General features: G+C 47.7%; 10 protein-coding genes across 10 annotated transcripts; 4 read left to right on the top strand and 6 right to left on the bottom strand.

Annotated features, from left to right (window-relative positions):
• Positions 1–114: 114 nt before the first annotated feature.
• Positions 115–1,188, bottom strand: FOBCDRAFT_140174 (chaperonin 10-like protein; the record flags this gene model as incomplete). Its single annotated transcript, XM_054705677.1, has 1 exon — positions 115–1,188. The coding sequence occupies one exon, from the start codon at positions 1,186–1,188 to the stop codon at positions 115–117; it is 1,074 nt and encodes a 357-aa protein (XP_054561652.1).
• A 3,694-nt stretch (positions 1,189–4,882) lies between these two features.
• FOBCDRAFT_276769 (uncharacterized protein) lies at positions 4,883–6,220 on the bottom strand (the record flags this gene model as incomplete). The annotated part of the gene is made up of 6 exons (XM_054705676.1): positions 4,883–5,217; positions 5,269–5,439; positions 5,488–5,582; positions 5,632–5,834; positions 5,889–6,134; positions 6,188–6,220. 6 exons carry the CDS (start codon positions 6,218–6,220, stop codon positions 4,883–4,885), a joined length of 1,083 nt encoding a protein of 360 aa, XP_054561651.1.
• A 1,352-nt stretch (positions 6,221–7,572) lies between these two features.
• Positions 7,573–8,007, bottom strand: FOBCDRAFT_276768 (uncharacterized protein; the record flags this gene model as incomplete). The annotated part of the gene is made up of 1 exon (XM_054705675.1): positions 7,573–8,007. One exon carries the CDS (start codon positions 8,005–8,007, stop codon positions 7,573–7,575), a length of 435 nt encoding a protein of 144 aa, XP_054561650.1.
• Positions 8,008–11,636: 3,629 nt separating this feature from the next.
• Positions 11,637–12,452, bottom strand: FOBCDRAFT_140169 (putative alpha/beta fold family hydrolase; the record flags this gene model as incomplete). Its single annotated transcript, XM_054705674.2, has 1 exon — positions 11,637–12,452. One exon carries the CDS (start codon positions 12,450–12,452, stop codon positions 11,637–11,639), a length of 816 nt encoding a protein of 271 aa, XP_054561649.2.
• Positions 12,453–13,057: 605 nt separating this feature from the next.
• On the top strand, positions 13,058–14,062 carry FOBCDRAFT_276766 (short chain dehydrogenase/reductase; the record flags this gene model as incomplete). Its single annotated transcript, XM_054705673.1, has 3 exons — positions 13,058–13,294; positions 13,359–13,762; positions 13,819–14,062. 3 exons carry the CDS (start codon positions 13,058–13,060, stop codon positions 14,060–14,062), a joined length of 885 nt encoding a protein of 294 aa, XP_054561648.1.
• Positions 14,063–15,253: 1,191 nt separating this feature from the next.
• Positions 15,254–16,394, bottom strand: FOBCDRAFT_276765 (NADP-dependent oxidoreductase domain-containing protein; the record flags this gene model as incomplete). The annotated part of the gene is made up of 3 exons (XM_054705672.1): positions 15,254–15,827; positions 15,889–16,155; positions 16,216–16,394. The coding sequence occupies 3 exons, from the start codon at positions 16,392–16,394 to the stop codon at positions 15,254–15,256; spliced, it is 1,020 nt and encodes a 339-aa protein (XP_054561647.1).
• Positions 16,395–17,999: 1,605 nt separating this feature from the next.
• FOBCDRAFT_204142 (uncharacterized protein) lies at positions 18,000–19,229 on the top strand (the record flags this gene model as incomplete). Its single annotated transcript, XM_054705671.1, has 3 exons — positions 18,000–18,160; positions 18,254–18,587; positions 18,645–19,229. The coding sequence occupies 3 exons, from the start codon at positions 18,000–18,002 to the stop codon at positions 19,227–19,229; spliced, it is 1,080 nt and encodes a 359-aa protein (XP_054561646.1).
• A 626-nt stretch (positions 19,230–19,855) lies between these two features.
• FOBCDRAFT_140209 (reticulon-4-interacting protein) lies at positions 19,856–20,920 on the bottom strand (the record flags this gene model as incomplete). Its single annotated transcript, XM_054705670.1, has 1 exon — positions 19,856–20,920. The coding sequence occupies one exon, from the start codon at positions 20,918–20,920 to the stop codon at positions 19,856–19,858; it is 1,065 nt and encodes a 354-aa protein (XP_054561645.1).
• A 1,376-nt stretch (positions 20,921–22,296) lies between these two features.
• FOBCDRAFT_262650 (uncharacterized protein) lies at positions 22,297–23,945 on the top strand. The gene is made up of 4 exons (XM_054705669.2): positions 22,297–22,505; positions 22,559–23,155; positions 23,217–23,379; positions 23,436–23,945. The coding sequence occupies exons 1-4, from the start codon at positions 22,410–22,412 to the stop codon at positions 23,567–23,569; spliced, it is 990 nt and encodes a 329-aa protein (XP_054561644.2). The 5' UTR covers positions 22,297–22,409; the 3' UTR covers positions 23,570–23,945.
• Positions 23,946–25,721: 1,776 nt separating this feature from the next.
• On the top strand, positions 25,722–26,518 carry FOBCDRAFT_276761 (uncharacterized protein; the record flags this gene model as incomplete). Its single annotated transcript, XM_059611524.1, has 3 exons — positions 25,722–26,045; positions 26,228–26,321; positions 26,376–26,518. The coding sequence occupies 3 exons, from the start codon at positions 25,722–25,724 to the stop codon at positions 26,516–26,518; spliced, it is 561 nt and encodes a 186-aa protein (XP_059467527.1).

Genomic DNA, 26,518 nt, shown 5'->3' with positions numbered 1-26,518 from the left:
ACCTTCAGGATCATTTAGTAAAATAACAAGACACTTCGAGTGTAGTGAGGGAAATATAGTCAAAACACATTATTTGTAAAAAGTCTGGTAATATGTACCCTAAGACTTTTCTCATTAGAGCTTCACTATAAGTTTGCCACCTGAAACGTGACCAGATCGGAGCATATTGAGTCCTTCCAAAATACCATCAAATCCACCTTTGATTTCAGTGGTTGGGATTGGCTTCAATATTTCAGTCAGCTGGGGCAGCAACGCATAAAAACGAGCGAGTGCCTCGCGGTCGTCGGGCTTTGCCTCAAATTTAGGGCCAACTGGTGGGAGCCATTGAAATCGCCGTCCAAATGCCGTATACATCATGACGAGCTCATACACAACGCCTGGATGACGCGGCTTGCCGTTAGAAAGCAGCGTCACAACCTTGCCGCCCTTGTTTTTGATGACCTCCGCGGCAATCTCCGTGGATTTACCCTCAGAGAAGCAATCCACAGCCTTAGTAATAGCTGGGAACTCCTTCGTAATATCGCTCACAACTGTCGGAGATTTGTAGTCAAATACCGCGTCCGCGCCGTAGCTCTTAACCAAGTCGAATGAGCGCGGCGACGCAGTCGCAATAACTTTGTACCCCGCAGCCTTCGCAAGTTGAATGTGATACAAGCCAGCACTCGTTGATCCTGCGTAAATAAAGATAGCTTCATCTATCGGGCTTGCCCTTTCGTTGGCCCAGGGCAGACCATGCCGAATATTAAGACTTAGTAGAGCCGTTACAGCAGAGATTCCATACGTTGCTGCATCCGCATCGCAGATATCATCGGGAATTTTCCATGCGAGGTCGGCGTCAGTCTTCAGGTATTCCGCAAATGCGCCTCGGTCTGGGAAAAGACCTCCATGCACGACACCAGCTATACGATCACCAATCTGCCACTTTGTCGTGACGTTCTCGCCAACCAGGTGGACCTCCCCGGCATAATCACAGCCTATGATAGAGTTTGGCGGAGCCACTACGTCGAGGTGCTTGAAATCGGTCGGGTTTAGTGCAACTGCTTTGACCTTGACGAGGATTTCGTCCGGAGAGATGCTGGGAACGGCAACATCGTTTTCGATCCGACCGCCCTGGCCACAGGCAGTTTTGTTTGTAGCAGCATTGAGGAGCCTAGTGGCAATGCTGCGATTAGATAAGATGGCACGCATATTATGCAGAAAATATGCCCAAGTGAAGGAAAGCATATGATTGAAGTCTAGAGGACGTAGTGGGGGATTCAAGTTCCCATGTAGCGTAGACATAAACTTAATTGAGGACCATTTTAGACGCTTTGACCTCCGCTGGAGCAACTTTCCCCCGTCGGCGAGCTTTGACGGTCCGATCAGATATCCCGGCCTTAGGAAGTAAATTTATTCCGTAGAGTACCCACGGAGTGGCACACTCTCCTTCCAATGTGAGTGCCGATATAGGTACTAAGGTGGAATAAGCTAGAATAGCCTCTAGCTCGGAGGACCGGAGGATCCTAACTACCCCGTCGGCTGAATTCGTGCATTGAGTTTCCTTTTTATCTTGTTTGATGGGTTTACCTTATCTCGTCTTGTCTTATCTTACTATACTTGGGCCTCGTACCTTTCGGCCAACCGCCGGGTTACGCCGACGGACCTTCGTTCTTCAAGGGGGAACGTTCGGATATTTCTCATATCTCCCATTTGGGAACATCAAAAGAGCGTTCGCCTCTATACACTCTGGAAGGAAAGATCAGCTAGGCGGCACTTGCAGGTTGCGTAATACAACGCGGAAAATCACCAATCCTTCGTAGAAGCCACGCCTATCACTATTTAGCAGCGTCTCAAGAATGTGAATTATACGTCAGGCTACCTGCGCTAGCGACAGTTCTATCTTGTGTGCTGAGTCTTAATAAGGCCCCGAATGAGGCAATTGAAGGACCTAAATCCCGCTGGGGGCTAAACTTTTATCGGTCTTCAGGACAGACAGATCCACCTGCCCGGCACACGAAATCGTTCGTACTTTCCCCCAAGAAAAGACAGTTGGTGGGTGCACCTCACCCGTCTAGAAGTACGGCCGTTCTAGCAATCATAGACGAGTCAGTATGCATTCGGTGGTGTCCTCCTGTTGACGGAAAAGGTAGGCCTATGGCTGCTTGAACGGCAAACATATGGCCCCAAAGCTTTCCCCCTACCCTCCTGACTTCCAACGTTAGGTCGATACCTCCGCCTTATTCCCGTTCGCCTTTAGCCATCATATATATTATTTCTTTGCTTTCTCCGCAATGAGCGTGTCAGAAGGTTTCGTTTACTTTATCGTTCGTGTTACGACCCAGAGGTTACGTCACACGTAACTTGTCTGTCAAGAGACGTGATAATACTTCGCTACAATCGGTATCACACTCTGCAATCCTACCACCATAAACGTAGTGTGGACTAGTTTATCCCGTGGGAAATCCAACCGTCATCATAAGCGAGTGCCGCAAAAATCCCTCATTCTATATCATCACTATCCAATTAATTAATTCTCAACCACCTAGTATGTTACAACCTAGTGAGGAGGCTAGAATGCTTCTTGCTCCTCAGGCCCTTCGAAATCACTCAAGACTGAGTGCCCGACGCGCTGTAGAAATACCTTAACTTCAATCTCGTACCTTACAACGCCGCCAACATGGCATTCAATCACGACGCGATATTGTCCCGAAATCTCAAAGACTATCGGGTCCAGAAGAGGAGATGATAATTCACTTTATTCTCAACCTAGATTCGCGAGGGTTTGCCCCGCGACACTCTTTTATTGAGGAAATAGCCAATTCTCTCCTCACTGATCACGACGATCACCCATCGGCAAGTGCTGGGCTATCAATTTCGCCAAACAACATCCAAAGCTCAAGACGCGTATCTTCCATTGATATGACTATCAGAAAGCTAAACAAGAAGGTCCAGCTATTATTCGCAATTACTTCAGGCTCGTAAAGACCACAATCGCGAAATACGGTATTCGATTAGATAATACTTAGAGCTTTGACGAGAATGGCTGTCTTAAGGGCATGATCGTAAGCGGAATGGTCGTCACAGGTTCACAAAGGCTACCGAAACCAGTGCAGCCTGGAAGCCGTGAATGGATTACAGTCATTCAACCCACCATTTATCATTGGTGCGGGCCAATATCGCCTCGCCAACTGGTACCAATAAGTTACTATCCTAAACGGCTGGATTATTGCAACGAGCCGAAATGGCTGGACAGATAACGAACTGGGTCTTGAGTGGGCTAAAGCATTTTGATCGGTCTCCAACTAACCGATTAACTGGTCCCTATCGACTTCTGATCCTCCATGGTCACGAAAGCCATCATTCCGCCGATTTTGAGAGATACTGCGAAGATAACAACATTATAAGGCTCGGTATGCCAGCTCATTTGTTCCCCCTACTCCAGCCTTTTGATGTTGGGTGCTTTGGGCCGCTCAAAAAGGCGCATGATCGAGAAATAGAGTATCTGATCAGATGCTCCATAACTCGCAAATCCAAGGGTGAGTTCCTTCCCAACTTTCATGCCGCTTTTCGAATCACCATTACGGAAAGTAATATCTGGGGAGGCTTCAGAGGAGCTGGACTTGCTCCTTTCGACCCAGAAAACATAACCTCAACGCTCGATGTGCAGCTACGGACCCCAACGCCTGCTGAGGAGGTTACTGAACCTTCGACCCCTTGGCCTTCAAAGACACCAAAGACGGCACTTGAGGCCCAATCTCAGTCAAAATATATTTAAAGACGACTTAGAAGGCATCAAAGCAGCTCCCCGGGGTCAAATATTCAAGCTGTAAAGTGTTTTGGGAACGGAAAAAGCATAGTTATACATAGGCTAGCCTTGGTAGAGGCCAGGCTCAAATATCCTGAACAGAATGAGATAGTAGGCGGGCGCCGAAGAGCAAAAAGAACTAGACTGCTGAAAGGAGGGGCGATGATGGTAGAGGAAGCATCCCAAGTAATTGATCAGATGGATGCTGATACGTAGGTAGCGGCCGAATCATCAAGAATTGGTGGTCAAGGATGGTTGGCGCGACCGGGTGTTCGGCGGTGTGGTGTATGCGGCAAGGCCGGGTATATTTAAAGGACATTTCAGGCAGTGACTGAGACAACTCTAGAAGAGTGTAGTCAGTAGTTTTAATTGATCAGCTAGTTTGTGGTGGCTTTAAATTAATTTAAAAACTTAATGATGATATTTTTAATCGGCTCGATTATTCCAGTCGGCTCGCTTATCAAACACGTTATTCCAGAACAACCGGCCAGTTTCATAACACCATCTCCGACGGAACGGTCGTCCTAAGCCTCCGACGTGCCGCATGATGAAGGAAGACAGGCAACGCTTGCAACATTGTCCGTCTCAGCATCTCGGCAATTCTTGAAACAACTACCTAGGCGCTTGTGTCATGTAGAAGATCTCGCTTGAAGACAACTTATAGCGGGATGCAATAAGTTGGATCCAGATTGAAGTATCGGTTCGGGTAAGTTGGTTCCTGTTGGCAGAGCTTTAGCCTCATTAGGTCCGTACTTAGCTTGGCCAGGCAATTATCATTCCTTATCGAGCTATTCCTATATGAGTCTGTCTTGTTCTGAATTGGGTTAGCTAGGGAGCGTTTACTTGAGTTTGGATTCAAACTTATTACCCCCCACTGTAGGCAAGTGGATGAACAGCGATGTTATCATGTGGACATTAGTTTAAATTTTCTTTCCCCTAGCCCCAGCCTCAAATCAATCCCGGGCTTGTCAAAATGTCATCTTTAGGTTGCACACCCTGAATTTCATGTCTGGAGATTGGAACTGACAGTCTTGTCCTGATATTGGTATGAAAAGCGTAATTAATGCTTGTGTACATGGCCTCCATCTTAGCATCTCATCATACATGCACCTGGTCTTTGACCGCAGCGACATCAAGTCTAACAAGCTCAATATCACTTCTATTGCTCTTCCTGTCGCTCCATCCTGCACCAAGCTCAGGTGAATGCGTCACAGTCCATGGACCAGCTTCAGCGCCACCTTCGAGAGATGGCGTTCCGTCGTCGATCTCTTCGAATCCGTTCTGTGCTGTCCCGCGCGCGGCCGCCGCGGAGTTGGCTGGTCGTCCTGACCCCGCGTAGTTGTATTTAGACCCTTTTCTGCGCAGGTATGGTCGGAGAGCAGGAAGGCAAGCGATGATCAGACCAATGTAGGCATCCAATGCACTCCAAAGCTCTGATTGCCAGTTAGGAAATATTTCCCAATTGCACCAAGGATGTGACTTACCAACTGTCGTAATAGATCGAAAGTCACCGATGTTGCTCAGCTGAATGGTCAAGAAGCGCGTCAGGGAGAATGCTATGTCCACCAATCCTAGGAGAAAGATGAAGTAGACACTGACTTTGACTCTTGTACGCATATTGAGCTTATGGAGGACGAGGAACGGCAGAACAAAAACTTTCATAGATCAGCATCACGGTAAGTAATAAACGAAGGAAAACTCACGAGAAAGACTGCCTATAAAGTGCAGTATCCAGGCGACCTGGAATGTAGTGACCAAAGCCCAGTCATCGCAAAATTCGTCGGGGCCCAGAATTGACCTAATATGCGAATTAGAAGAATATGCAAAGGCCGAGGAGATTAACAAACCAATTCCTTCGGATTGGAAAGCAGAGAAACAGCTGCAGGCATATCGAGATTATGTATGCGAGTACGCAATAAACCACTACTGCCCAGAGCACGAGTCTCCTCCTGGTCATAAACTGCGGGAATAGCTGAAGGTAGATGACGAGAAGGGATGATTTGCAGAGGTAGAAAGTTGTGAAGTAAGGAATGATCACAGCCCACATGTACTAAATATCTAATTAGCCTGAAGCTCATGATATTTTGTTAACATTAATACTCACCCGAAGTACTCTCTCAAGCTTTTCAGGCTTGACTTCCCAGTTAGATAGAGTGTAATTGATCTCGGCATCTAGTGCTCCCTCCTTCATAAAAACAACATCAAAAGATGCTGTGGCAAATGCTGAGCACCATGCTAGAATCCGGATCCAGTCTGCAGCTACGAGTTTCTGCCTCTGAATTACCAACCGTAGGTAGATGCGAGCACCGATGATGATAGCGGCCAGCGTGATGAGGGTGTAGTTCACAGCCTATTTTAGCTTGTTAGGCCCTGGCAGAACACCCATTGAGTTGATTGACTTACCAGCACGGCGGCGCCCGACGGCGCAGAAACCATTGTGAGACACCAGCAGAATTACAGCAACGAAAGAACAATTCGTTGATGCAAAGGCATGAAAAAAACGCAGAATGATCGTCGCGAAAAGCATGACGAAAGAAATTGGGGAAAGGCCCTTGATGAAAACCCAAGGTTCCCCCAAAACGCTGGCTTGGTTTCCCCTAGACGAGGAATAAAGGGGCATGTCAGCAGCGCGATGGCGGAAAGCTTCCCCGGGGACTGATTAGGTTTATGGGCCTAGCTTGTAAGCTTGTCGAGTAGCTCTACTAAAAATTCAGCCACCTTATTAGAGTTTACGCTACGGCTATGGCCACAGGAAGCGGAGTCTCGTTACCCGGGGAACCTAACATCAGCTTCCTAGTGCAGTCGCACCACCAGCCTAAGCTACTGTAGGCGTAGCAGAGTGTGCAGTTCCTCGATTGCCAGGAAATAGGGAATTAAGGCGTTAAGAGATGCTAAACGAGGCCTTCATTCCTGTGGTGAGTAGGGCTGAGACTAGAAGGGGTGATGACCCAGCCTTTGAAGATCTTCATATTCCGGGAAGGCAGACATGAATCGCAATGCATTAGCCACAACTGAAAACCTGTGTGAATGGAAAGGCAGCCAAAATGGCATGTCCATTCAAGATGCTTGCGGAATCATGCGCTGTTATCTCTGCAGAACAGTCCAGACTTTGAAGAGTCTGCAGCGTTGACTATAAAACCTACAAAGCCATTATTTACTTTGGCCACAGCATTCAATTCCCAGTGCAAATTTAGCCAGCATCTTTCTCGTCGTTCCCGAAAAAAACTAACACGCTTGCCATCGGACCTAGCCCAAGAGCTGATTCTCCTTACACTCCGGCTGACCTGGCCCCCTGATTATATGAACACGTCTCCGTACCAAGGACCGTCATCCCGTTTTCATCGTACATTTTTCTTTGAACTAAGGGTTCTTGTATTGGCCAGATTGGGCATAATCAGTGGCGGATTTAACGGACTTTAGTATAAGCACAGACATGTGCCAAGCTGCCCCGACATGATGAACCCTGTAATCTTGCTCAACTTGTGCACTAACTGCGAGTCCAATCGGATCCTGTGCTAGAAGCCATTGACATGCCGATTGGTTGGTACTGGGGTCTCTCTAGCTCTGATGTAAACAACCGATAGAAGCTGTAAATAAGATGGGAACCTTTAATTCAGGTTTGCAAGGACTCGCTGTTTTCTTGCTTGTATTTCTAGAGTATCACACAAACAATGTCACCGAGGTTTGTACGCTCTGACTTCAGCTCTTCCGCTCATCTCAGAAATCCATAATTTAGTCTACAACCACTATTATACATCTCCTGTTAGTCTCTGCAACTGACTACGCCATCAATGCTTGTGCACGCAAGCACCTCGCTTCCTCAGCTTAGCAGCATCTGCTTGACCCCTCTTTGACAGCTCCTTGGCGTTAAAGAAGCAGATAGTGCGACGGGCAAGCTGAGCGCTGGCCTTGTCATCGTTGGGGAACTTAGCTTTGGCGCCAAAGTTGTGCCCATCAGCTATATAAAGCACCTCCCCGCCAACCACGGCGAGTAGCACCTTCTGACGATCGAGCTTCTCCTCAGGAACCTTGAAGAAGTTGTTCTCCAGAACGATGATATCAGCGAGCTTACCGACATCGAGGGATCCGATTTGCTTGTCGGCGCGGAGGAAGCGGGCGCCGTTAATGGTGATCGAGGGGAGGTGGACTTGCGGGATATACCGCTTCCAGGAAAAACATCGTTGAACGGAGGGCCTTGAGAGGCAGACGAGTTGGGGTTCCATAGGTCGCCGGATTGAATGATGATGACCTAAGCTCGCGGAAGTGGTCAAGACTCAAGAAGATCAAACTGCGGTCATTCGATGCGCCTCAAAGTATCCAGAATGCAGCGCTTAGTGGCCAATCACTTCCATAGTTAAGAGGGCGTCTAGCAGCCTCAAACTTGGCCCAGCTTGGAGATTGTCAAGGCAATAATCAGCTAGAGACTTAGATGGGCTGGGGATGTAGAAAAAGACGAGCTGCGCCCACTGGTAGCTCACAATGGGAACTACGCCAAGTTCAGCGAAGTGAAACCAGTCCTTCTCTGTTGAAATGCGTAGATTCAAGTCGATTAATTCATAGTAAATATAAAATGGGGGAACCACTGTTTGTATGTACGGGCACAATGCCTTGTATAATGTTCCTCCCTTTTCCACACCGTGCCGCCGAATTGGTCGCCTTACGCTTGTGATCTCTATTATTCTCATACGAGCGCTTGTCGTAAGCCAGACTAAGTCAGAATACCTTGCTCTGGTGCTTCTCAATGAACGAGGAGGCTGTGTTGAGGGCGATGTGGACTACGAGGTCGCCGTTGGTGTGCAATCGGGCAGTCGTTCGAAAAGACCACAGAGTTGACTAAACTCATATGGCCCTCAAGTGTTTGTAAAACTGTATTCCGATCGTAGTACACATTTAGGGGCGGGGAGATCCACCCAGGAAGGTAATGTTCAAATGTCTGTCGCACAATGCTCTGGAGGTATGCGTTCCTCGAATAGCTTAACGTCTACAGCAGATCGGTACATACCTGGGAAGACAGTCTGCATATGTTCTTACGTATGGCTCCACGCCTGATCCGGCTGTTTCCTCGGTTGTGGAATCCCTCTGAGTTTGGCTGATGCTGCGTGTAGTTGATCATATGTGGTCTTCCAGCCTAACCTATAGCTAGGCGTGCGATTGTATAGATAAGCAGCTGTCCTTCTGATTTTTGGCCATAACTGATGAAGATGCTTGGCTCCTGCCCGTATAGCCCTTTCTTATCCTTGATCATACCCCCTGAGTGTTCGGCGCCGCCATTTTGGGTATGTGTTTGCGGTGCCGAGGGCTCAAAGAGAATTGATATATCTCTCAAGAAGTCTCCTCCCTTCGGCTTGACCTCCATGATCTCATTATTGCATTCGATAACTCCGACCTTGAGGCTGTGTTTCCGTTTTATATGACCTAGAAAGACTTTTAAAGCCGTAATAATAGCATCTGCCGCCGGGGCTGTAAGAGAGTAGTCCTAAATGTATCCCGTGGCTCGGTAGTTCAGTAACATCTACGAGGTGTAACCGTCTATACCTTCTTTGTAGTCATGGAAGTCAATAGAAACACGTTCGTCGGCGGCCTGACCGGGCTGCTGCCTTAGGGCCCGTCTGACCTGCCTCTTGACCTTCGATAGGCCACAGGCATCGCGTTCAACAGTGGCCGGACCTCGAATTCGTACCCCCTGAGAGGTTAAGACCAAGTGTTCAAGGGCTTGTGGTCCCGGATGTTCTTGGCGACTGTGACAGCGGATGGCTTCTCCTGTCAAAGGGGCTCTTTTGGTTTGAACTTGTGGGCTGCTAAGGCTGATGGGGTAATAGCTGCTAGTTGATATTCAATGACGTTTTGACTATATATGTCTTGGATCGGACATGCACAGGTTCGATCGCGACATCGGAGGATCGTTGGGCCGTGTCGGTTGTCCCAATAGACTTTTCCTTTTGTAGTTGACGTAGGGAGACTAGAGTCGTAAAGAGTCGAGGGTAGTATGCCACATCTTCTAGCAATAGGGCTCGAGTTCCTGTAAGCCTAACAGTCATCGTTCCGTAGCCTAAGATGAGCAGTTTTCGGTCTCCAACCCAGCTATAGTCGCCTGGAATAGCCGGTTGAAGTCAGGCGAGTCTATTGGGTTATTAGTGATTGAGATGGTGGCTCTAGGATTAAGGATCATGGAGCTCTGTAAGTGATAGGTATCCCTTTGAGCTGTAAAGATAGCTTTAACTTCGTCGATTAGTCGGCTGTTTAGTCGTTGGTCTAATTATTTCCTCTTTGGTTGGCTGTGATGGGATTTTGGGCCTCTTTCTTGTGAGGGCCTTCAGCCTTCACCTGGACCTGTACGTCGAGGTCTCCCTCGAGGGCTTTGTTCGCCTTCATCTGTAGTCTTTCTCGAGGCCTGAACCCCTCCCAGGCTAGGTTCGGATAAACACAGAGGTATTTCTCAAGAATATGGTGGTAGACCTCACGCCGGGCATTTCTCCCGACTCTCGGGAGACCTCTGACGCTTCGTCTTTCTCCCTCCCTTCTTCATAGAATGGTACTGGCCTTTCGATGATGTGGACCTCTCCTTCATTATCCTGGGGGCCCTCCTTAGCAAAGCTTGCAGAAAATACACCGCGGGCTATTCGACTTCTGGTGCTATCTTGGCTGTTAGTAGCCTCGGCATTTTGGAGCTTATTCCGTAAGGCATTTGATAGACCTCGATAGATTAGGGCTCTATTTTGGATAAGTCTCTATTAGCTTACTTCGTATGTAGCTGTCTAGGCCGGCAGGATATTTAATGAGATATTGAAGAAGTTGTAGGCCCACGAGCTGCAATAAAGGGTTTCTAGTACTTTCTACTGCTGCCATTTCGCTAGGGCTTCTTCCCCTTTGTCTGGCCACTGCATGGCTTAGCTAGTGGTCTTTAGAACAGTCTTTAGCAGGGTCAGATATATGTTTCAAGTATCTCTTGTTTCATCTGGTTCTGATCTTCCGCACAATATACGGAAGTTATAGTGCCATTTGCATATTGACTTATGTGGCCGATAGTACGTCTAGATGAAGCTTGGAGAGACTATTCGTAAGGTCTAGTCTTTGAGGGTGCCTAGGACCGTCTTTTAATCCTTAGAGATCCTTTCTTCTAACAGATAAAAGGCTAGGTCCTGCTGAAAGGTCTTCTAGCTTTGTTCAGCTAGGTCAGATACAACCCATGTCTCGTTGGCAATTTCTTGGATATCATATTAGGTGCTTTCTTGAGACTCTTAAGTCTCGGATCGTATTGTCCGTTGGGCTTGGGCAGTTTTCATCTCTTAGCGTTTCATACTGTCTGGAAGGGCTGGTTTATCTCTGAGGAAGGTCTTCCGTTTGAGGTATTACTCAAGGTCAAGATGTTGAGCCTGAATGCGGAATGCACGCTCCCAGTCAAGGACATCCCCAGGCTCGGATACTTGGAGTGGTTATGAGACCCTTCTTTCAAGGTCTGAACCGTGCCATTAAGCAAGCGTTTTTTTTATTACAAATATATTGACTGAAAGTCCTGAGGCAATGAGACTCTTACTTGTCAATATTTGGGTGAACTGGGTGCTCTTCGTCTTGTTGTGTGTAGTTTCTGTCTGACAGTTGGGTTGAAACCTTATTTCTCTCTGTTTAGTAATGACCTTTTAAGAGGTTGTTACAGTGCTGAGACAGCTCTCTGGCCGATAGCTCGGTCCTTGGTTAGCCTGTCTCATCTTCACTTGTATTCAACAGTAGTAATCAGTTTCGGGAGAGATCTATTGATTGGCGAGAAACTCATGTGATGAGTCATATGTGCGAGGTGTGCATGTCAGACCACGACACCATGTCTCCTTCCAAAGGTCTTGTTAACTAAACTATATTATGTACTGTGCATACCTAAAACCTTGTTGAGAAATTCAAGTTGGCCCATGATATTCTCTGTGAAGGCAGGTCCGGAGAAGTAAAGGTCGAAATGCCCCCCTGGTACTCTCAACCCTTCCCCTTTAGGAGCGAGTTCAACTGCCTTTTCTGCGGCACCTAATGGTGCTTGACCATCCCAAGTCGGAAGGACGATGAGATATGGTTTTGTGCTTCGGTGAATATGGCGTACTGGGCGATGGACAAAGAAGCTAAGGAGTGACCGAGATGTGATCTTATTTGGAAATGGGACGTCTTCTTCCGGGGTAAGGCGATTCCATCCTTCCATTACATCAAGTCCGGTCATGATAGCTAGTGGCGAACCAGGCAGGCCATCTGCCGTTAGGTTGACATAAACAGGTTCAAAGCCGAAGAACGAACGCCCTAGGTCGTACAAAGCAGACCAAGTCAGACGTAATGTCATGGAAAATGGGACTTGCATAGCAGCTGCTAGCCCATCCACACATGGACACTGGGCAATTGCACCAGCGAGTTCGTGGTCCTCCGCAAGTAGAGCCGTGGTATGCATTCCCCCAAAACTTGTTCCCCAAGCCACAATTCGACCAACATCGAACTTGTCTGGCTGACGTCGTACCCAGCTAATCACATCCCGAAAGTCCTGAAGCTGTTGGCCGATATCCATGAGATTCCGTGGTTCCCCGGCACTTTGGCCAAAATGTAGGTAGTCGAAGATGACAGCCGTATATTTGTGAGCAGCAAACACCCTTGCAAACGGAGCCAGGCCGGCATCTTTTATGGCACCGATGCCATGGCCCATGACAATGGTGGGCTGTGGCTTGGAGTGGGCCTGCATATCCGCGAATATGGAAATGGCAATGCGGAGACCGTTCCGTGAGCTTTGAATACTAAAGTCTTGTTTGAATGCCATTTGTATTTGAGAATTGTTGAGTTGGAGTGATGAACCGATGGTACAATGTAGTGTTTAGGCATTGTTGGTGGAGCAATATTGAAAGGCATTGGGTGTCGCTAATTAAAACATCCTTGAATCGGGACGACGATTGTCCCGAAGCGGAGACGGATAGGAGAAGTGGTGCTCCATCCCCGCGTCGCGAGAACAGTTCCCCGCGATTTAGTCACGAATCCCGCGGGGTAGCTCAAGATTGCACCGCCGCTTTGGACGACATGCCTCGGGTGGAGCCCACAATATGGTATTGTGATTCTTTGCTCTGTTCCTACCTCGGCCTGATTCGATATATCTCGTTTCTCAGTCTACCTCACCGAGGTCCGAGGCTGTTTGACAGTGTTATCAATCAAGTCTCCTGCTGCACAGAAACGCGAAAAGAGATCTAAATATCAGAGGACTTCGCATCAAGAACTGCAGTTAAGTCGATCATGACCATCTTGTCATAATTTTGTTGAACCATGGACCTCAGTCTTCAAGGTCTACAGGGCCTTATCAGAACCGGTACACTGTCGTCCACCCTCCCACCCAGGCAGGCTCGGATTACTCTTGGCACTTTGGGTGCTCTAGGAATCATCCTCGCATTAAACCAACTACTCAATCGTGTTGCACTTCACAACTCATCATGGAATAGCCGTTGGGATTGGCGAAGGGAAATTGTCCTTGTGACTGGCGGAAGCAGTGGCCTCGGCGATTTGGTAGTTCGCAAACTTGCCAAAAAAAAGTATCAAAGTCGTCAGTGTTGACCTCAAACCTCCCAAGACACCACTTCCAGCCAATGTTCAGTTTTATGAGATGGACGTCAGCTCTCCAGAACAAGTTCAGCGAGTTGCCAAACTCATTCGCGAAGACGTTGGAGAGCCAACTGTGCTAGTAAACAATGCAGGGATTGGCACCATGAAGACAATACTCCAGGGGACGGAGGAGGAGACTCGCCGCACCTTTGACGTTAATATTCTTGCTCTGTTTACCCTAGCGAGAGCATTCATTCCCAGTATGATCGAAAAAAACCATGGACATGTCATCACCATTGCGAGTATGGCAAGCTTCATAACAATCCCATCAAATGTCGACTACAGTTGCACCAAGGCTGCAGCCCTCGCATTTCATGAAGGACTTGCTCAGGAGCTTAAGCATCGATATAACACTACAAATGTGAAGACCAGGTAAGATTTACTTATTACATCAGTTTCCTAACCGCAGTTCTAATCCGGCGTCTCAGTATCATCCATCCAACTTTTGTACGCACTCCTTTGCTCGAGGAGCATTTGCAAAAGGGCCCTTTCAAAGATCAACTTCTTGATCCAAACATCGTCACTGATGCAATAGTGACGCAAATTTTGAGAGGAAAGAGTGGCCAGGTATTTCTACCAAATTCCCATAGCTTCATTTCTGGAATTCGTGGATTTCCAGTTTGGCTACAGGAGTTATTGAGAAGCTCAAGGGCGGATGTTCTCCGGGCTTAAAATGTCAAACTTCCGCCTTTTGTAGAAGCCACACCGTGGGAGAGATTCATATAAGGCTTCGTGTCTTCTGGATTTTAGTTTTATACAAACTTTAATCGCTTCAGCTGAGTTCGAGTCTGTCAAATTAATTCCCTGATTTGATCACCTTGCTACTCGGAAAAAACCTGCATGTCAAATTACCAGAAGAAAACCCCGTCAAATCATCGGCCTGTTACATGCCTGTTGTACCTAGCAATAGCTTGGAGGTCAAGGCTTGGGCCAGAATGATCAGTATAGAAGTTCTGCTCTCGCTTGCTTGGGATAAACCAATCTCGCCTTGACGCACAGTGAGATATTTATTCCCGCCACGGTGTCTTGTTTTGATCGTATTATAGCAGAGAAAGCCAGTCAAATAACACACCTTCTAGTGTCTCTTGCAACAGCTCGTTGTGCCCAAATCTCTGTTCATTCTCCCGGTGTTGTAAAACGCACATTAATCTAGCCAGAAAGAGTGGTCCGCCGCGGTCAGGTGTCTTACTCCTGCTCAAATCACACGCCAAAAATATTGAACAGTTTTCCTACTAGACCCACTCACGAGAACCTTTCTCAAATGGCCCTTCAACTTCAACCACTCCCTGCTACTAGACTTCTTGACGCTGAAATGGGCAGAAATTGTCAGATAGACCATACAAATGCCCTCAGAACAAGGTTGGCTGAACGCATCATGGAAGAAACATTTGTTTCTACAGGATTCAGTTTGCACATCTCGATCATCTATATAGGTCGCGGATATACTCGCTTAAAGCCGATAAGGACATCTTGAACGGCCATGGAGGCGATATTAGGCTGGTAGACTACGTCTGCATAAACAAGGGCCCAAAAGAAAGAAGAAATAAACTATTTGTAAAGAAAGTAGCATTGTTGCAGCGGCTTAAGCCCACCGCTCCATGCGCAACAGGGCTTACCCAAGGCCTCATATCGGTCACTGTCCCCGGGCGATGAAGAGAACGAAGCAATGATATTTTATCTTGCAAAGATCATTCCCGAGCTTTGGATTGTTTAATGCGGGAATTCTACTTCCCCTGCGAGATGGCAAAAATGATGCATCATTATCAATCGTATGTGTGGGAATGAAATCTTTCTGCACCTTTAGACTTCTTATAAAATGCATCAGGCCTGACAGAACTATGCTGGTTCTGCGGGCTGTGGGCTTCAAATCTCCTCCACCGTGTCAGTGAAACCTGGGGCACCTCGGTGGCCCGCAATCTCCGCAGACTCGATAAAATTCCTAATCTCCTTCTCATCGTCATCCGTCAAATCGATCTTGAAGGAGTCCCAGTTCTCCTCGAGATACTTGATTTTCTTGGTACCAGGAATGGGGATGATATCGTCACCCTGCTTGAGCAGCCAAGCGATGGATAGCTGAGCTGGCGTGCAACCTTTCTTGTCGGCCAGCTCCTTGAATTGATTGACAAGTTTTACGTTGCGGTCAAAGTTCTCGTCACTAAATCGCGGCATCATGCTACGCCAATCGCCGTCATTCTTGATGGACTCCTTGGTGGTGAGAGCTCCGGTCAGCAGACCACGTCCTAGCGGCGAGTAGCAGACTACAGCAACACCAAGCTCGCGACAGGTCTTGAGGAGGTGAGTGCCAACTGAATTCTCGACATCCAGAACAAAAGGTGAATACTCAATCTGAACCGCGTCTACGTGGGCAATCTTGCATGCGCGGCGTAGCGTGTTCGAGCTGACTTCAGACAGGCCAATGTACTTGATCTTGCCCTCCCTATGAATTAGCGTTAGGTGGGGTCTTACTTTCTCATCGGACCAGCGAGGGCAGCACATACTTCTTAAGGTCAACCATGGCCCGCATGGTTTCCTCGATTGGAGTGTTGGGGTTGGCGCGATGCATATAGTACAGATCAATGTAGTCGGTGCCGATTCTGCTCAAGGTCGCTGCGCAAGCCTTCTTGCAGTACTCTGCCGAACTGTCGATGGCAGTGGGATCGACCAAACCTTTGGAAAACCCAAATTTGCTTGCAAGGAAAATTTGATCCCTCTTTCCAGTTCGCTTGAACCACTGTCCAAGGAGCTGTTCGCTGTCGCCGTATAGGCTAAGGAGTTGGTGTCAGTACTGGTCGGGGAAGGACATGATGGAATGGAGGGTTACTCACTCGGAACTATCCCAGTGGGTGGCGCCCAGTTCTAGAGCCTTATCGAGTAGTAAGAATCGCTCCTCGTTACTTCCGGGCTTTCCATAGAAGACCGACAGGCCCATGAGACCGAGGCCGATGGCTGGAATCGTGGGACCATGCTGGCCGAGTTTTCGGAGAGGCACGGTAGTGTTCGACATAGTGATATGCTTTCCCTTGCAGAATTTATTGATCGGTTGAGTGAACGCGGAGTTTTGGAGGGTAGAGTAGAGTGAGATAAGTCAAATTGGATGCCTACTTCGGGATACTACGTATATATAAACGTATCTTAGTCTCCAATCACTCCAGTCCGTATTAGCTAAGTCCAGAACTTGACCTACATTCTTTTGTCAAACGGTGAAGAACTGCAAATTATGTCATTGAATCAAGATGTATTATTTGCAAGGGTTCTCATTGCTTTCACATGAACTTTGCAGACATCTAGTGGAGCGGCTTAAGCATCACCAACCCAGCGGACATTGAAATCATTCCTTCCAGAGTAAGTACGGGCGCTCCCAGGCCGATGATTCCGGTGTGTTCTCCTAAATCCGAAATCTGCACAAGAGCATGGACAGGTGGCGGCCCCATTTACTGTATCTCACTCACACTTCTGGCATGAACCGAGCTTGAGGCCCCTTGGCGAAGATGATCCTCAACGTAAGCAACTGGGGAGAGAAGTGGGGCATATTTTGGACAAATGCAAGCAACGTAAGCATCTATTTAAGGTTTATGACGAGTGGAGTTATTGCGTGAGCTTCCGCTACCCTGGTCGCCCCACCGTGGCGCATTATTAGACAGGAGTTACAGGCATGTTGTAGGACTCTTGCTGCACCTGATTGGACATTGTTAGTCCCCATATTGTCTCCCTGCTTAGTTCCCATTTCCAGCTGCTCCGGCGGGGAGGGGACTGGCACAGAGGGCCTTGCCGTTTTAAAACCTTGATTCAAATTCGGCGTTAATGCAATAATCGCCCCGGGTGTCCAGCTTTCGACAGAAAGGTTACTTGCCCAATAGGGAATGCTGCCTTAAGGCTCGCAAGTATCTTTGTTCCATTAGTAAGTTTATAACTTTATCAAGCAAAACTGGGCATCACATTTACGGCAGAACTTTCTTAAAAAGGCTCGCAGCGTGATGATCTGAATTGTTTTACCGCGCGATAACAGGGAAATTGCCCGTCATACGAATAGCAGCGACAGTAATGTTAGGTGTATAAGAGAACCGCAATGAGGGTAGTAGCATTAAAACCTTTACTGTATGTAAGGAACAGATCAAAACTAAGAACAGGCTGGCAGGCTACTGAGATGTTGTGCAGCGTGTTAACTACTGGATGAAATAGTTAGGCTGTTCGGCCTGATTCATAAGAGAATAGCCACTAGTAAGCATAAGTCCATTAGACAGATGACATTCAAGCTGGCCCATCGCTTGGTTCGTAGTAAAGTTTGCCTACGTTACCCTAGCTAACTCTAAACCCTGAGAGCATAAAATATTATAGTTAAAATCAAGAAATAGCATGTTCTTCTCAAACCGAGTCGAATTAACGATGATATCATATCGAAGCATAGACAAAAGACGGACCCATAATGCCGAAACTATGAAGTTGGAAGTTGGCATCTCGTGGGCATATAAATATCCTCTAAAGACCCTTTTCAAAAATCAGTTTCTTATCGTTAAACCACTGACACTCATCACCGCGCCCAAATCAATCGTTCAATACTTCACATTACCATCCAAAATACTCGCTCAAAAGACTCTGCATCTCAACCAAGATGCATTCGCTGTCCCTACTTGGCTCATGCTTGCTCTATGCAGGATTGGCCCAATCGAAGCCTTACGGCAGCTCTGAGAAAGCTTTCCTTCCTTTCAAGCTTGTTCAGGGGCCATCAAGTCCTCAGATGCTGTCCCAAGAAGGCCAACTAGATGGTCCAAAGTTAACGCCTGGAGTGAATGACACTACAATTGATTGGCAAGCACAGGACCCAAAGACCTGATTGTCGAAGACAAAGCGCTAATAAAACACTAGGTGGTATTTTGACGCCGTCTCGTCTACTTCAAGGAATGAGTCTATCAATGTGTTGTTCTATAACCACGGTCCCGATAGCTTCCAGGTACCCTACATCGATGGCCCTCTCAACCTTCAAATCTCTGGAACCTTTGAAAATGGCACTTGGTTCCTACTGAACGATGAGGCAACTGGCGGCGCAGTCATTGAATCTGGCACTAATGGTGTTAGTGGGAAATTCAAGGGCGCTGGTGCGTCATTCAAAGGAAGCAGTCTCAATGATCCCAACCCAGAGTACACCATCACTGTCAATAACAAGAGACTTGGCGTCTACGGCAAGATGACCCTGCGATCGGTATGGGAGATACGAAACGTTACCCACAGAACTTTGGCTTTAACTAACTCTACGTAGGTCTCGCCTCCTCACTACCCGTGCGACATCAACAAGGCTGGTGTTTCGCAAGAGATCATCCCAAATGTGTTCTGGTCTAACGCCCAGCCTGATGCTGTTGCAACTGTGGACTTTGTTATCCAGGGAAAGCCCATCAAGTTTACCGGTGTTGGCTACCACGACAAGAACTGGGCTTCCTCCCCTATTGAGAAGGAGACCCGATCTTGGTACTGGGGCCATGGCCGCGTCGGTCCATACTCCTTGGTGTGGTACGACACTGTCACCCCTAACGGCAAGGAGTACTTCTCATCTTGGATTACAAAGAATGGAAAGATCGTCTCCAAGAGCTGCGAGCCTAACGCCGTCGTCGTGAGGCCCTGGGGGAAGAACGAAGAGTTTCCTCCGGCCCGAGGCGCGCCTGCTCCCCCAGGTTACACTATGCGCTACGATTTGGGTGAACAGGGCATTTTTGTGGCCAACTTCACTCGTGAGACTATCACATTGGAGACTGATACTTATAAGAGAATGATAGGATCGATCACTGGTGGTTTCGAGGGTAAGAAGCAGCATAAAGGGTGGTCCTTGTGCGAGCAATTCCAATTTTAGGAATAGCCATTGCGGCGATAGGAAACAGAAAAGGCGAGACCTTCTGCCATAGGAAGCGGGCCTCGCTAGTTCTGGCGAACGGGTATATCTGCAATCTACAGAGGCTTATATCGATTGGAAGTCAAACAAATTCTTACCTTTTCAGATTTCTCAGTCTGGTTGTAAATTTAATTTCACGTTTCAGATTTTATACACTGCTCGAAATTTATTTATACTTTGTACTACTTATACCCTAGCCCAGGCTGAGCCATAAGTAACGATACTAAGTTTCTTTATCATATAAGGACAGAAAATAAGCGAGTGTCATTACTTAAGATCTAGTTGCCCTGGTGTTCGCTCACACAGACCACAATGAGGATAACATCCCGAATTCAGGGCATGTTTAACGTGATGTACCTTCTATGTATCGGCATTCGGGGTGCCCCTACATTAGCAATGGTCCCGGGTGGGAAGCGCTGAAATGAACGAAGGATCGAACCAGGGCAGAGTCCAGACAGGCCCATGGCACGGACAACGGAAGTGTCCCAGGGTTAAGGAGGTATGTAATATACAGCTGTTAATGGCTTATAGCGGTATGAATGCCCGTAATAATACTATCACACCATACAGAATCCTTAAACTACACATTATTTCAGTTCGTCCCGCACAATCCCGATTTCATGCTTTCCCTCTCTCACTCGCACTAAAATCTTCCCCCCACTCGACCCCTGCTTCAGCTTCTCATAAGCCTTCAGCACATCCTCAAACGCGAACGTCGAGTCAATCACTGTCTTCAGCTTGCCCTCACCCATCCACGCGGAAATCTGAGCCAAGTCCTCGTGCGAATTTTTCGTCGCGAACACCTCGAACTTATGATTAGACCCGCCGAGGAGACTTGGCAGCAGTATGCCAGGTAGTATGTTCTTGACCACGCCGAACGAGACGGCGCCGCCGACGAACTTGAACTTTCCTTCTGAAAGTAGAAAGTTCTTTGTGTTGGGAAACAAATTCGCCGGTGAGTTGCCCACGTTGTCGACCGCCAGAGCGAACACTTTCCCCTTTCCGCACAGGGCGGCTGTCACATCGGTGGTCTTATAGTCGATGATTTCGTCCGCGCCGAGGTCCCTACACAGAGAGACCTTAGCAGTTGAGCAGGAGACTGTGACGTGGCAGCCGAGCGCTTTGGCGATCTGGATACCAAAGGTGCCAGTTCCGCCAGAGCCACCGTTAATGAAGATCTTGTCACCCATCTTGACGAACGGCACGATGGACTGGTACGCCGTTAGCGCAGCTGTGGCAGCCGCGCCTGCCTGGTCGAGCGGGACTGTCTCCGGGAGGACTGCAACGTCGTCATAGGTGGCGACAACGTACTCGGATAATGAGCCAGTGGAGTTCAAGGGGTTCATGCGGCCGATCACGCGGTCGCCGGTTTTAATGTGCGGGATGTCAGGGCCCATCGCCACAACGCGGCCGCCGAAATCCATCCCCGGGGTCTTAGGGAAAGGCATCATCGTTTTGGCAACAAAGCCCAGCTCGGGGATCTTGTAGTCGGCAGGGTTAATACTGGCGACCGCCACCTCGATGAGCACCTGGTTCCTTTCAAGGCTCTCGGTGGAGGGGCGGGTGGCTGTAGTAAGCTTAAGGGTTTGAGCGATTGGTCCAGGGCCAATAAGCTGGTAGAATCGCATTTTGGGGGTATCTTGGGCGGCCATTCCGATTGATAGAGTGTTGAGATGAGAGATTGAGATGGAACTTCACTTGGTGAAGTCAAGACTCTGTGGGGGTAAGTTGTTTGTTTTTAAGCAGCTTCAGTTGCATTCCAGATGTGGACTGATGTGGGATAAAGTTTTGAACTGTGCCTGATGGACGTGTTACGGCTTGGCTTCCGTATGGCTCTACAAGGAGCTGTAAGCGCCAATGCAATTGCTACAATAGTGGTTTATTGCTACTGTATTTATAACTGCCTGGTCTCTATCTAGACGTACTCCATTCCACATGTAACCTTTTTAGACCTCCCTGTAAGAGCTCGAGGAAGCCTGAGTAAAAAAAGACATAAAACGAAGAAAGCGTTTAAAGATGCGTATAATAAGAAAAAACCTTTTATCAAAAAACAAGAAAAAGAAAAAGAAGTTTTTGGGGTGGAGAGGGGCGGGGGAGAAAAAATGACGATACCACTCACCCTAATACTTCAGTTTCAGGAAGCAGATTTGGTCTTGAGGGCATGATCCAAATTCCAGTGGCGAAGGACATCAAGTCAGCAACATATTGGTTGAAAGACTGAGCAAAAGGGAGAGTTAGCAAGGTAGAGTGGCATGAAGACTTAATTCTACAAGTTTCGCAATGTCACATTTTTCAGTTGCATACAAAGAAGGAGATACTAAAAGGCATATTTCATAAGAAAGGATAGAACTTAAGTCACGAGAGCAGACAGACTCAGATTACCAAGTGGTATATAAAAATCTCATCCATGGGCAAGAAATATTCGTCTGTGCCTAAGTAGGTTCTATCGCTGAAATTGCGAAAAACCAACCTTACCTATCTCCCCACCAACATGCCTAGTGATCTATCTTAACAGTTGACTATTTCGGTGGATGGCCCATTAGGGCGAGGCCGATGTCAGAGGATAAGTGGCCCCAAGCAAGATCTTCTATATGGCGCAAGCGGTTAGGTGGATGTCCCAAGAATTGCCGAGATGCCGAGATCAACAATGGTGTAAGCGTTGCCTGTCTTTATCATGCGGCGCGTCGGGGGCTTAGGACGACCTTTCTGTCGGAGGTGGTGTTATAAAATTGGCCGGTTGTTCTAGAACAAGTCAACTTTGTGGAGCTTTGCTAGTCTTAAATCCGCAAAGACCGGCTGTCCTGCATTAGCTCATGCCCAACCATGAAACGCCAAAAGCTTAAACCATGTTGGTAATTTCTGTTGGCCAATCAAGCTTTTTTAGTTCAGTCAGGCTACCACAACGGTAACGTGAGCTCATTCTCGGATAACGTTATTGAATAATTTATGCCAAGGTACAACAAGGCCGACGAAGCTAACTAATCCCTGAATGCTTTATAAAGCAAGCCTACGACTCGTCTACAATAGGATCGCCATGAAATAACTCATCGCCAATCACTGCTTAGGAATGTGCCGAATAATTATCTGCCAACATCTCGCAAACTAACTTGGTTCCAGTAAATATATGACCATTTCTCCACAATGGGGGACTTGCTTCTAGCATTGAAACACTTCGATCAGATTCGACCACCAGCGCCAACTTTCACCGAGAAGGATCTGCACGATCTGGCAGGCAAGGTTCGATAACATTAACCACCACTATTTCATAAGAAACTAACATTCAAATCAAGGTCTATGTCATCACAGGCTCCAATTCGGGTATTGGAAAAGAACTTGCCGCTATTCTGTACTCCAAAAATGCCAGAGTCTACATCGCTGCAAGAAATGAGTCCAAGGCATCGGCGGCTATCAAGTCCATTCGCCAGCAGCATCCATCATCAAGCGGTGATCTTCTCTTCCTCCACCTCGAACTCGATGATTTGACCCAGATCCCGCAAGCCGCACGAAAGCTTCTTTCACAGGAGACCAGACTCGATGTCTTGTTCAACAATGCAGGTGTTATGCATGTGCCGCCTGGTTCTGTCACCAAGCAGGGTCACGAGCTGACTTTAGGGACAAATAACCTAGGCCACTATCTCTTTACTGAACTTATAACGCCTTTACTCGTTGAGACGGCTAGGATTGCCCCCAAAGACACCGTTCGTGTAGTTTGGTTGGGCAGTCTCTACACCTACGCTGCGCCCAAAGATGGGATGGACTTCACAAATCTCAACTACGAGAAGAAGGACGAGAACAAGTATTATAAGTATAACGTTAGCAAAGCCGGTGCGTACTATGAAGCGGCCGACTTTGCCTCCAAACATAAGAAGAAGGGAATCATCAGCGTGGTCAGTACTTCATATATACATTACCTAGCGTATGGCGTTTTACTTATCGTGATATTTTCAGGCCATTAATCCCGGGAACCTGAGGTCTGATTTACAACGGCACTATTCGAAAACTCAGCAGCGTATCATGGGCTCCATGCTCTATCCTCCTATCTATGGAGCCTACACAGAGCTTTTCGCCGGACTATCTCCCGAAGTAACGATGGAGAAAACAGGGTCATGGAGTAAGTGCAAGCCTCGACTATTCATATTCTGGATCGTACTGACGATAGTGCTTTAGTCATTCCTTGGGGTAGGTTTGGCGTTCCCCGTGAGGATTTGGAGCGTGGAGCCCGACCTACAAGTGAAGGTGGTACCGGAATGGCGCAGAAGTGGGCTGCGTGGCTTGAGGAGCAAGTGAGGCAATATCGATAAGTAGTGAGCCTAACCTCACTGATTCAATCATTACCCGAATAGTCGTTTGTCTTTTGTCAGGAGTCTCATGTTAATACACTTGTCGATTTAGGAGACAAAAGGCTGCAGCGGGGTCATAACAAGGGTGTGAAGCCAATCAAAATGACTAGAATTAACGGCACCTCTAAGCACAGCGGAGGTACATCACGATTGAACTCCTGGCAGTTTTGATCGTTACAAATCGCTACTTCTGTGTGACGGTTCGAGTTTCCCAAAGGGGTAAGCCAGTCGATACTAGTTTGATGCTGGTAGATGGCAGATCGCGGTCCAAATCGTGATTTATGTATAATTGGTAAAGTTTGTGGTTTACACGTGACCTGATCGCGGGTCAAAACACACACCAGCTGTGAGGTATTAGAATCGCGTATTAAGGTCTCCTTAAGCGACTTACTTAATTAATGAATTATTATGCGAAACTAAGATTTCCCGTCAGAATGCAGTTTCCTTCACACACAACGACAGACAACCTTATCCAGCATATCATCGGCACAAAGGCGCATCGTATCGAGCCTGTTACCCGTCAGCGAGAGGACGAGGCGCAGCTGCCAAATAGCAGCTGCTCATCAAGCCTGGTATTCAGGAAGGCTGTAGTTAGCCTATGAGTGCGGCAGCTCGACGCTGCCTTCGGGTGGCCGCGGTCCGATGGAGGTCGCAGCAACGCCCTCCATCGGACTGGGCTCAGGTAACGATAAAAGGTAACAAAGGAGAAAGAAAGAAAGTGAAATGAGAGGGGTAGAAGGAGGCGCAAGCGCGTCCTGCTTCGGCATCGACTACCCGTAGTAGCGAGGACAGATCTTCTGAATGAAGGCGCTCTCTTTGGATAGTTCGGCGAACTTGGCGAAATCTTTTCCTACTGCCAGGTTGGCTGCTGCATTCGGTAAAAGGGCGAGCCTTATCCGATGACGCGGCGGTACCTTTATGCAGTAGAAGATGTGATCGAGTGCTTTGCGTCAGTTACATGAACAGACCAGGTGTGCGTCACCATGGTCGAACCCCTCATGGTACACGGCGAAATCTCCGTGGAGGGATCTCGCTGCCAGTAGATGGTGCAAGATTGCCCGCGGGAGCGAGAGCTCCGGCGGGCAGCCTGTGGTTGCCTTGAGATTGAGTCTCTTATACTGCTTAGGGGCAGAGGTGGACCACCACGTCTCGAATGCTTCCTTCGGTTTCTGTCTTGTGATCCTTCGCAAGTATGCTAATAAATTGTGTTGCATTGTAATGTATTTTGACAACTTGCTTGTCTGATCACTCACTTATCATATACGTTAGATGAAAGGGGGATATATCTCTTACACGCATACATCGGGCTTACATAACTGGTGACCTTGCATCCCTAGCAGTGCATGCATGGCTGGCCCACGGATACAGATGCTTACGTTAGCTGCATGCGCTCACGGCTAAAACGCCAACCCCTCATTGGCGGGGAATTAATTCTCATATTGGCTGCTATAAGGCATTTTAACCCCTCACATCATTCTACTAAGGTGCTGGCGTTGGCTGTATCTGCTGAGATTTTGAGTGGCCCCACGTTTCTTAAAAGTGCTGACGTTGCGTGCATCTCTTGTGTTTCGTTAGCCTATTGATAGACATCAAATCAAGCGCTTAACGGCGGCAATACAAATATATAAACCGAAGAGCAGTCGCTTATAAAAGGGATTATAGTATGGCTATTTTCTATTTTCATCAATTTCCTTTGCTTAATTTTCCCGAGCATTGGGTTCCCAGCAGAGCAGCATTAATATCCTCTAAATCCTGCTTCACGGAAGCCAATCTGCCCGATCAGAGCAGTAAGTGAGTGATTTTTTCTTCGCCTATTTACTTCAGAATGTCATGAGATGGCTAAGTTTTCGTCATTATCCGTAGTACCAGCGGTTCAGGCAAAGAACTTGCCAAGATACTTTACCAAGTAAATGCCAAAGTATATGTTGCAGCCCGGTCAGAGGCGAAAGCCAAGCTTGCAATCCAGGAGATGAAGGAGTTACATCCGGACTCAAAGGCTCAACTTATATGCTTTCGTCTCGATCTTGTCGATCTCCGCACAGTCAAACGAACCGCTGCAAAATCTCCTGGCAAAGAAAATCACCTGGATGTTTTATAGAACAACGCAGGCGTCATGGTCCCGCAGCAAGAATCCAAGACAGCCCAGGGCTACGAACTTCAGCTGAGAGTCAACTCTCTTGGAGGTTTCCTGTTTGCTCAGTTCCTTCGCCCTGTTCTGGCTACCACTGCCAGAACTGGACCAAAGAACTCTGTTCGAGTAGTATGCGTATCTTCCAGTGCAGCCGTCATGGCACCTAAATCCCCAATCAACTTCAATAATATGAACTACGAGAGGGATGGTAGTGCAATGACAAAGTATATGAGAAGCAGGGTAGACAGTGTTATACACGCAGCTGAATTTGCGAGACAAACAGGCTGTGACGGGATTATCAGTATGGTAGGCCGACTCCTGAAGGATCCAAGTTCAAATGCACTAAATGAGACGAATTAGAGTCTCGGCCCTGGAATCTTATGACAGACCTACAACGCATAATGCCCGGGGTGGCAGAGATTTCTTGTGGTATATTGCTCCTGACGAAGAGTTCAATTGACGCAACTAGATGTTGATGCACTCTTTAGAATCCCATTACCCATGAGCCAAAGAATGGTACGTACAATCAAATCTTTGCAGGTCTCAGTTCAGAGATTACGGAGAAGAATGATGGAGGTTGGGGTATGTCGTCCTCGGATCTTTGAGATAGTTATGCCGTGCTGACAACAGTCACAGTTGCCCCGTTCGGTCGTCTTCCCCGGCCGGGAGGATCTTTTAGAGGAGGAACTCTAGGGAAAGGACTGGAAGTGGTCAGAAGAGCAAGTCAAGTCTTGCTTAACATGACAGGTCACAAGCGAAGTATCCGACAAACTTGGTAA

The sequence above is a fragment of the Fusarium oxysporum genome, chromosome VII, assembly GCF_013085055.1.
Source record: "Fusarium oxysporum Fo47 chromosome VII, complete sequence".
Taxonomy (NCBI): Eukaryota; Fungi; Ascomycota; class Sordariomycetes; order Hypocreales; family Nectriaceae; genus Fusarium; species Fusarium oxysporum.
Note: the sequence above shows the minus strand (reverse complement) of the source record. Positions and strands in the feature narration are given on the sequence as shown.

Excerpts from the sequence above, each read along its gene's own strand:
- FOBCDRAFT_262650 (XM_054705669.2), top strand. The coding sequence starts at position 22,410 with ATGGGGGACTTGCTTCTAGCATTGAAACACTTCGATCAGATTCGACCA. Across the intron at positions 22,506-22,558 it reads TGCACGATCTGGCAGGCAAG|GTCTATGTCATCACAGGCTC; the intron begins GTTCGATAACAT and ends ATTCAAATCAAG. Across the intron at positions 23,156-23,216 it reads AGAAGGGAATCATCAGCGTG|GCCATTAATCCCGGGAACCT; the intron begins GTCAGTACTTCA and ends TGATATTTTCAG.